Source organism: Pinus tabuliformis, chromosome 1_2 (assembly GCF_031772625.1).
Source record: "Pinus tabuliformis cultivar Carrire ecotype Pingquan chromosome 1_2, CPIR1, whole genome shotgun sequence".
Taxonomy (NCBI): domain Eukaryota; kingdom Viridiplantae; phylum Streptophyta; class Pinopsida; order Pinales; family Pinaceae; genus Pinus; species Pinus tabuliformis.
The window spans coordinates 753,394,025-753,404,508 of record NC_142298.1 but is presented as its reverse complement, the minus strand read 5'-3'; the positions used below and the strand labels follow the sequence as shown (position 1 = coordinate 753,404,508).

The window sequence follows — 10,484 nt, the reverse complement described above, 5'->3', positions numbered from 1 at the left end:
GATTGGATCGCTCCCATCGTTCATAAAGTGTGATGTCCGCTGCAGTGCTGGTATTAGTGAGTGTCGGTGGTTCATCTTTCCTAATAGCATAGTCTATGTCCATCCACCCCAAATGAAGGAGAACCCTCTCCTTCCAAACCTTATAGTTATCTCCCTTAAGTTCAGGGATATCACAACGAATTTTAGAGAAATTTGCAGGTTGTACAACTGCATCAAAATTAAAAAATCACACGCTTATGTTAAAATTGAGGCTTAAATAAAATTTCATGTTTTACTAATGTAAATCATGCTCAAAATTGAATCTAATGACATAAAAATTGCATGTGGGCTAAATTTTCAGTTCAAGTAGATTCAATTATTCAATTATTCATAGTTTTGAACTTTATGATAAAACTATTAATTCATAACTCCTGTGGGTAAGTTATGAAATTTTATCCTAATTAATTACATAAATATAATAAAAATTCCTGTGGGATAAAATTTATTATATTTAGTATAATTAATTACAATTAATGTCTAAATAATCTTTATGTGATCCTAATCTATATAATATATAATATTATTTAATCAGAGATGTTGTGGCTATTCTCTAATAAATTAAAATTATATGGATCACTAGACATTATTTCTTATAAATTGCATAAACAAAGTATACACAGTGCTTCACATCTCATGCTACATGAAATGGCGTATACACAGTTTAATATGAAACATTTAAAAAATATGGAAAGCGGAAACAATTACCGCACTGACCAAACACTTCAAAATTTACTTATAAAATTATAAACATTTTTTTTTTTTAACCAGAGTCAAAAACCATGTTTGGTGAAAAGAATAAGTTAAAATGAGATTTTAAATAAACTCCATATGACTCCGTACTAATATAACCAGAACTATAAGTGACATAGTATGAGTAAAAACTCCAATAAATATCAATATTACTGTAAATTACGGCAATAATTCCTCACAAGATAAAATAAAATTAAAGAACTGTTGTAAATTTGCACACATCAAGGCAGAGATAAATTCGATACCAAATGTTAGCATAAACAACGATTCTTAATATGCGGAATTAAATATATTAAAGAATCCAAAAAAATGAAAGTTTAATGCCCAAGATAAATACATCAGGCGATTGATGCACTCTGATTCAAATAAAAGACAAGATTGCCTGTAACTCTAGTTACCCCAATTTGTTGCTGCTTCAAAACTGTTGGATATCTGAACACGTCCAGTGGCGGCTTTTAACGATGCGCAGTCTAAACTGAAAGCTTGACTGTTTAGATCTCCATATGAAATTGGCGCTGATGTTCTGAGTATTAATCTCTACCCTTTTACAACAATCATTCGTAAGGTTGTATTCGAATTATACAGCGGACTGAGTGGACAATTGATTTTCGAGAAAACTCCTTATGAGATGATGCACACACTAAAACTTAAAGAGCTTCTTGCTGTAGGGAAAGGTCGTTATTGTCTTCTCAACTGTTCAAAATTACTGATTAACCATAAGCAAAGTGTACATAAATGATTTTTCAAACTAAACAGTATAAAAGATGGACTAAACAGATTGTTCCCAAATCTTATTTGGCATTGGACAATCGCAGAACTGTTATGAGAAGAGATAGATGCCCAAGCAGAGAGCGCTCCCATTCATCAAGCTGTGAAACGTAATGGAGACAAGAAAAATCACTATAGAAAATCTGAAGGCACTTCCCAGCTTTGCTCTCTCAACTTGATGGTGTAAAACTAAAGGAGATTGAGATGCAAGGTTGGGGACCAAATAGAAATATATATATAGCCAAACTTCCATCAAGCTTCTGTTGGCTATGTGTCGGGTGTTCCACAGATCATGGTAGACAACTCCAGATGGAGTAATGGACCACTTCAGAAACTCCAACAAGAAATTAATTAACTGCAGTTGATTTCTGTAATTTAAGGAAATTACTGCAGTTGGTTTCCAGAAATTAAAGAAATGACTGCAGTTTACTTCCGTAATTGTAAGCAGTAGTTGGAAAAACTTAATGGAGCTTAACATTTCTTAAGGGAATGTAAATGTAATTATCATTTATTTTAATTTTAAGAGTTTAATTAGTATTTATTTTAATTATTATCTATCTAAATATTCATGAAAGATATTGAAACATTAATTTTATTAACAACCAACAATTTCACTATTATATAATAACACCCAATGTCAATACTCAACTTTTTTAATGCAAATGTAATTATCATTTATTTTAATTTTAAGAATTTAAGTAGTATCTATTTTAATTTATTTTAATTATTATCTATCTAAATATCAAATATTAAAAAAGATTGAGACATTAATCTTATTAACAACCAACCATTTCACCATTATATAATAGCACCCAATATCAACACTCTTTTTTTTTCTTTTCTTTTTTCACACTAACGAAAATCAATATATTAAAAAAAAGAGGAAATATTAACTTTCACTATCACATCATATTTTGATAGATATCAAAACTTAAAACCCACGAAATTAAAAACACCTCCAAATCCCACACACTTGAAAACACCTTCACCAAACCACTATAGCAGATTGACAACGTCTAACTTATAAACAAAAAAAGAGGACAGTAATATAATAACATTCTACACCACTTTGCTCTTATCTCATAATGGAAATGGATCAGTAATGTGATGGCTTTCTATAAACTGTATTTGAAATGGAGGCCCTCGTTGTTCAATTTCTGCTCGATCTCTAAATAAATACGCTCCCCCATCTGTGGCGTGAAATGCTTCTTCCACTCGCCCACTTTTCCCTCTCTAAAGAAACTGTGGTTAGGCATTGGAATTTTATTTCCGGACACTCCCGTTTTGTTCACCTCCAATGCTGACAGTCTCCGGAAACTGCACTTCTCCGCAATTATTGCAGCGTTCTTGTCCACGAATTGAGGGGAGCAGCCCAAGAAAAGGCCAAGCTTTTTAACGCAACCCACGCAATCGGCTTGCAGGTCCTCGTAAGTAACAAACATCACCTTATTGGGATACCGTCTGCTTTCACGCTAATAACTCAGAACGCTTTCCGCAAATGGACCGCGAGGGACAAGCCCAGAGCAAAACCCATCAAATATAGCTTCCTTGCTCAAATCTCTATTTGAATAAGAGAAAATGTCTTCAGGGAGTTTATTGAGGAATTTCCAAAAGAAAACGAAGACATCTCTGGGGTTGCGAGCAATGTAAACAATCTTGCAAGCAGAAGTCCTCACAAGAGGAGGCAGCAAATGGAATGGCAAATGGCTGTGCAGCAGACGCGGAGAAGGAAACTTGGAAAAGATGGAAAGATCGTACTGTTGACCCTCAACAGTAGAATCTAACAGGTGATATTCCATGGTGGGTACCAAAGAATGGGGATTCTGGTCATCCACAGAAGCCCCGAAATTAGCGTCTTCTTTGCTAAATTGGGCAAGCGTGTGAATTAATGCTTTACTCCACGTAGTCCCCGATTTTGGAAATGAAGCCAAGAAAATGTCGTCCTAGAGCGGTTGGAATTCCCTTTGCATGACCTTCACTGCTGGTATTGCGTTGACATGTATCAAAAACCCTTCACACTTTTGGATCATCACCCCGCAGGACGCAATGAGGTCAGCTGATGATGAATTTTTCAATTCCATACTCGATTCTTCCTCTACTGCTGTCATCATCTCGGCCTTCACTTGCTGCTGCGCCCTCTCACAACTTCGCAGAAGAATCTCGTTGATGTTGAAGGCAACAGAAAGTGATTTCATAGTGAGCGTCGTCTTTTTGTAATAATTTATGAGAGCATCACAAGTTTGTTTTTTTATTATTATGAAAGTTATCGAGAAGTGTGTGCATAACATTAACTTATATTATAATTCAATAATTACACTTTTAAGTAAACTTGTATGGAAGTTTTCGACTATTAAATCGAATATATTACAAATTTTCAAAATTATATATATAGTAAAAATATAAATAAATTTTTAGATATTATTTTATTTTATCGATATAAGTTTTTTGGATTAATCACATTGTTAAGATTTGGTCGATGTTTTGAACCAACTAATGTGGTTCATTCGGGATTAATCACATTGTTAGGGTTTGGTCGACATTTGGAACCAACTAATGTGTTCATATGGGATTAATCAAATTCATTGTTAGGATTTGGTCGATGTTTGGAACCAACTAATGTGTTCATCTAGGATTAATCACATTGTTAGGATTTGGTCTACTTTTCAAACCAACTAATGTGGTTCATCCTTACGGCATTGTGGAAAATCAATGGACCTCATCTAGGATTAATCACATTGTTAGGATTTGGTCTACGTTTCAAACCAACTAACGTGGTTCATCCTTACGGCATTGTGGAAAATCAATGGACCTAACGGAATAAATAACATGGATACATCATTGCCGAGATTCTCTTGAGAATTAGCCTTTGGTAAATTAGTTAGCAAGGTAAGTAAAATATTATTTAAGAATTAGTAGTAAGGAGATATGTAATAAAATATTATATATTTAATTAAAAACTTGTTATGGAATATAAAATATTTTATTTCAATATTATCGATTTATATAATATAGTTATTTATTAATAACATTAATATATATAATGTTATTTGTTATGAGTTGATCTATTCCAATTTAGTTGAAAAGTCGTTGTTGGGAATAATTCAATTTAAAATAAAGTAAGTAAAATATTATTTAAGAATTAGTGATAAGGAAATCTCTAATAAAATATTATGTATTTAATTAAAAAATAGGTGTTATAGAATATAAAATATTTTATTTCAATATTTCCATTTATATAATATAATTATTTATTAATAACATTAATTTATATATTGTTATTGGTTATGGGTTGATTTATTACTTTTAGTTGAAAAGTAGTTGTGGCTAATAATTCAATTTAAAATAAGATAAGTAAAATATTATTTAAAAATTAGTGATAAGAAGATATCTATTAAAATATTATATATTTAATTAAAAACTAGTTAGTTGTTATAGAGTATAAAAAAATTTATTTCAATATTATCAATTTATATAATATAATTATTTATTAATAACATTAATTTATATAATATTATTTGTTATGGGTTGACTTATTCCCTTTTAGTTGAAAAGTCATTGTTGGGAATAATTCAATTTAAAATAAGGTAAGTCAAATATTATTTAAAAATTAGTGATAAGGAGATATCTAATAAAATATTTTATTTCAATATTAATGATTTATAGAATATAATTATTTATTAATAACATTAATTTATATAATGTTATTTGTTATGGGTTAACTTATTCTAATTTAGTTGACAAGTAGTTGTTGGGAATAATTCAATTTAAAATAAAGTAAGTAAAATATTACTTAAGAATTAGTGATAAAGAGATCTCTAATAAAATATTATGTATTTAATTTAAAAATAGTTGTTATAGAATATAAAATGTTTTATTTCAATATTATCCATTTATATAATATAATTATTTATTAATAACATTAATTTATATATTGTTATTTGTTATGGGTTGATTTATTTCCATTTAGTTGAAAAGTAGTTGTCGCTAATAATTCAATTTAAAATAAGGTAAGTAAAATGTTATTTAAAAATTAGTGATAAGGAGATATCTAATAAAATATTATATATTTAATTAAAAACTAGCTTTTATAGAGTATAAAAAAATTTATTTCAATATTATCAATTTATATAATATAATTATTTATTAATAACATTAATTTATATAATGTTATTTGTTATGGGTTGACTTATTCCCTTTTAGTTGAAAAGTTGTTGTTGGGAATAATTCAATTTAAAATAAGGTAAGTCAAATATTATTTAAAAATTAGTGATAAGGAGATATCTAATAAAATATTTTATTTCAATATTATTGATTTATAGAATATAATTATTTATTAATAACATTAATTTATATAATGTTATTTGTTATGGGTTAACTTATTCTAATTTAGTTGAAAAGTAGTTGTTGGGAATAATTCAATTTAAAATAAAGTAAGTAAAATATTACTTAAGAATTAGTGATAAGGAGATCTCTAATAAAATATTATGTATTTAATTAAAAAATAGTTGTTATAGAATATAAAATGTTTTATTTCGATATTATCCTTTTATATAATATAATTATTTATTAATAACATTAATTTATATATTGTTATTTGTTATGGGTTGATTTATTTCCATTTAGTTGAAAAGTAGTTGTCGCTAATAATTCAATTTAAAATAAGGTAAGTAAAATATTATTTAAAAATTAGTGATAAGGAGATATCTAATAAAATATTATATATTTAATTAAAAACTAGCTGTTATAGAGTATAAAAAAATTTATTTCAATATTATCAATTAATATAATATAATTATTTATTAATAACATTAATTTATATAATGTTATTTGTTATGGGTTGACTTATTCCCTTTTAGTTGAAAAGTCATTGTTGGGAATAATTCAATTTAAAATAAGTTAAGTCAAATATTATTTAAAAATTAGTGATAAGAAGATATCTAATAAAATATTATATATTTAATTAAAAATAAAATATTTTATTTCAATATTATTGATTTATAGAATATAATTATTTATTAATAACATTAATTTATATAATGTTATTTGTCGGAAAAACATACATGTAAGAAGCGTGGCGAAGGAATGAACCTAAGATAGGGTTTGGAGACACAATAAAGGATGTTAGTAAGTAATTTGCATCCGAAATGTTCAAGCAAAGAAAGATCAGGAGCGGCAGGGAATTTATTGTACCTGCCATGTCGGGTTGATAAATCGTAGAAGACAAGAAACCCTCGAGACCTAGGCTTATTCCCAAACAAATTTATTTCAATCATTACTAGAAGTCAGTGCTAGGGTATAGTTACAATTAGAGGAAGAACATAATTGTAACTGGAAAAATTGAATACGATATCTGATGTTCAAAGTGAAAAACCGTCATTTTGGTGGCGCATGGTGTAGAACCATTAACCTGGAGTGAGAATAATGATCGTTGAACCCTCGAGGAAAAGTGGTTAGTCAGTAGGTCTTATTGCGAGGATGTAGCAGGATCGTCCAATTTGAACCCTCGAAAATCAACAGACAGGATAACATCAACTGTCCCATCAGGATTCCAATCTAGAGGGTTCAATAATGGAGTTGAGGGTGTCGGGTTGCCATGTGAATCAAAGGTACAACCCGAGTAGGTATGATATTATAGTAAAGTTCACAAACATTTTTAATAGCGGATAAACCTTAGGAAATAAAAAATAATAACCTTGAGATGTTAACAATGTATGGTAGACAAGGTTCACTTAATACAAACGAATTTGACAAGTTATACCTTTGGTTAATAGCGTAATTTGGCATTGTAGTACTTCGGTGAGCTTAAGTCGATTGCAGATTCCCGGAATATTCGGGAATCCGACAGACATGGGCGTGGTCAAAAAATTGACGGCGCCCATGTCTGTCGGATTCCCGAATATTCTGGGAATCTGCAATCGACTTAAGGATGGTCGTAAACTTGTGGTAACCGTGCTTGACACCTTTAAATAATTGTTTATATGATAAGTTCAAGAACCCATGGTAATTATTTTGAAATTTCCTTTTATTTGTATGTGTTATATTAATCAGGTAAAAAAAATAATGGACAAAGACATGTTACAAGTGGTATGAGACCTTAGGTTCAACTCTGAGGCCTAAGGATCAACCTAGAATTGCAAATTCTGGTAACTCGTTGTTGAAATTGAATAGAATCAAGAGACAAAGAAGATAAAAGGGCAGATAAACAAAAGGGCACACTTGTAGATAATAAAATCATATATATATAATGCAATTAATTACATAGGTATGACAAAAGGAAAAACAAAGTGCTACATTGAGCAGTTGGACGCAAAGGCCCAACCAAGGGTTGAGGCTTGGATATTTGTGGATGCTTTTGTTTTAAATTTTTATAGATAAGAAAGTCATTTTGGATCAAACATAAATTGGTAAATAAGAATCTGAATTTGTCTTTAATTTTAGGTGTCTCTAATCAAGATCTCCAACTAAAAGAAAGGGGCAAGCAGAGCTGTAAAAGGCTATCTCAAAAGATGTTTACTTTATGATAGTTGTAAGACTATACTTTTATGGATTTGAGTATAGATCAATAGAAAGATTTGTCATGTTCTGGGAAGTAACAGTGACAACCTAGACACCACCTTATGTGAAAATCTATGAGGTTTTGTTGATCAGTTGAAGGGTTCAGCACTGTGGCCTAACTAAGGGTAAGAGGAGCGAGAATTTATATTGGGATGTACATTGAAGTAGCTCCATTACCTCAGATAAATTACTAAAATATTAATTCTCAAAGTATTAATTGACTCATTGTTGAGGCCACCCTTATCTACAAAGATTGATTCATTGAGCACCTAAGAGAATAAGCAACTGCATGAGATATTTATTTAATGATTTAAATCGGATTTTGTCACTGTTTTGGATAACAAAGAGACCATGAATTTGAAATGATGAGCAAATAGATGCACAACAAATCAAAAGATGAACACGGATAAACTAGGTAGAGTATCTAAAAAAAATGGAATTTCTTGTAGGATCATCCTTAGAAGTTTGGGATTATCTGTAGGATGACTTCCTATTAGTGGTGGTGAAATTATTTATTAATTTGCATAAGGATGATTTCAATACCTAACTTATAATAGTAATATTCATAAAGAACAGTATATATGTGTTGGCATTATGATGCATGTGTTGTACTTGATGGCAACCCACTCGTAGAAGAACATCTCACTTATTTATAACTAGATGAATCTACAGAAGAGATATCAGATGTGACTGAATGCATGGGATGCAAGACAGCTAAAAGGAATCAGATGACAGTTCTCAAGTAATGACAAGTTAGCTTTGCCATCAAGTCCAAAGGGGGAGATTGTTGGCATTATGAGATAAGTGTTGTTCTTGATGGCAAATCACACAGATAACAGATCATAGTGCAGCAAGTCAGTAGCAAAGAATTGATGATTAGACTACAAAGAATGAAGAAGAAGAGTATATATGCAGGCTCAGAGTATATACGCAGGTTCACTATATACCAAGTAGGGTATACACGTAGGTTATACGCAGGTTAACCATGTACCAAGTCGCGTATATATGCAAGTTTGCTATATACCAAGTAGGGTATACACGCAGGTTCATATATACAAAGAAGCGTATACACGCGGGATTTCTGATCAAAAGTCGTGTATGCGTATGCATGCACTTTCATGCACGGAAAAGCACGTACATGTGGGAAAGCTTATTTTTGGGTCTGTGGTATTTAGACCTATGGTTTTGGTCCTTGGTATTGCGTCCGAAGTGTTGAACCCAGGTATTGGGTCCCTAGTATTGGTTCTCAATGGTTTTGGACCTTTGTATTGAGTAAGGCCTAAGACTATAAAAGGGGAATAAGATCATTAGGCAAAGGCATTGAAAAAAACTTGAATATCTGATGAAGTATGAGATCCAGTATGTAGGTTATGGGTTTATGATGCATTGCTTGATCTCAGCTAAGGAGGAATCTCACTGGTTGATGGAGAACAAGATCTAAGGATAGATCGGGATCAAATGGTTTGAAATGAACTATCTCTATATGGTTGATTATGCTTATTCTAGATCTGTATACTGACGCATGTAATGTTTTGAACTGGGTATAACTTAAGTTTGAAATAGTTGCAAGTCATGATTGAATATTTATAGATCTGTACGTGGGTTGGCTTTGGTGAAAGTGCGTATGTACGCGGGTTTGGTTCATCATAGTAGCGTATACATTATGAAGTATGATATTTGAAGTTGCAGAGTTCTGTTGTCTGCTCTATGTTCTGGTGACTGTGTTGTTGACAGGGTTTCAGTGATTCAGAGATTGATGATGCTAGTATTGATTGATTTTGTGCTTCAATGATATTGATGGGTCCAGTATGAAAATTGGATGAAACGTGGCCTTCAGATTATAGTGTTGTGCTTCAGGAGTATCCAGTCTGAAAATGTATGAAATGTGGTCCCTGGAGGATGAAAGGAGATTGTAGGTCAGCGCCTACGTACTAGTACATCAGCTAGTACAAGAGCAAAGGGGGTGGTAGCTCCCTTCCAGTAGCAGCTAGAGAACGAGTGAAGATTGGAGCATTCAGTAGGCAGGCACCTACGTACTAGTAAATGGATCAGCTAGTACAAGAGCTAAGGGGGTTGTAGCTCCCATCCAGGAGAGTCTGGAAAACGAGAGAGGGTTGTAGCCCTCTGCAGGTAGAAGCCTGCGTACTGGTATAAGACTGCACCAGTACAGAAATATTGTAAAATGAAGTTTCTTATTAAAAGAAGATAGAGATGACTTGCAGCAGGTGGTTTTCACCCACATTGGGTTTCCACCTTATATCATGGTGTTCATGTGTGCTTCTTGTGTGTGATGATCTGTTCTATTTTACTGCACTTGCTTACTATTCATATGGTTAATGAAGTTCTGATGCACTAACTAAAGATCAACATTT

General features: G+C 31.4%; 1 protein-coding gene across 1 annotated transcript; it reads right to left on the bottom strand.

Annotated features, from left to right (window-relative positions):
- Positions 1-2,672: 2,672 nt before the first annotated feature.
- LOC149207966 (cytosolic sulfotransferase 5-like) lies at positions 2,673-3,752 on the bottom strand. The gene is made up of 3 exons (XM_089398198.1): positions 3,531-3,752; positions 3,045-3,380; positions 2,673-3,002 (listed from the first exon to the last, which is right to left on the bottom strand). The coding sequence occupies exons 1-3, from the start codon at positions 3,750-3,752 to the stop codon at positions 2,673-2,675; spliced, it is 888 nt and encodes a 295-aa protein (XP_089254324.1).
- Between the last annotated feature and the right edge of the window lie 6,732 nt (positions 3,753-10,484).

Excerpts from the sequence above, each read along its gene's own strand:
- LOC149207966 (XM_089398198.1), bottom strand. The coding sequence starts at position 3,752 with ATGAAATCACTTTCTGTTGCCTTCAACATCAACGAGATTCTTCTGCGA. Across the intron at positions 3,381-3,530 it reads ACGCAATACCAGCAGTGAAG|AATCCCCATTCTTTGGTACC; the intron begins GTCATGCAAAGG and ends GTGGATGACCAG. Across the intron at positions 3,003-3,044 it reads GCGGTCCATTTGCGGAAAGC|GTGATGTTTGTTACTTACGA; the intron begins GTTCTGAGTTAT and ends TATCCCAATAAG.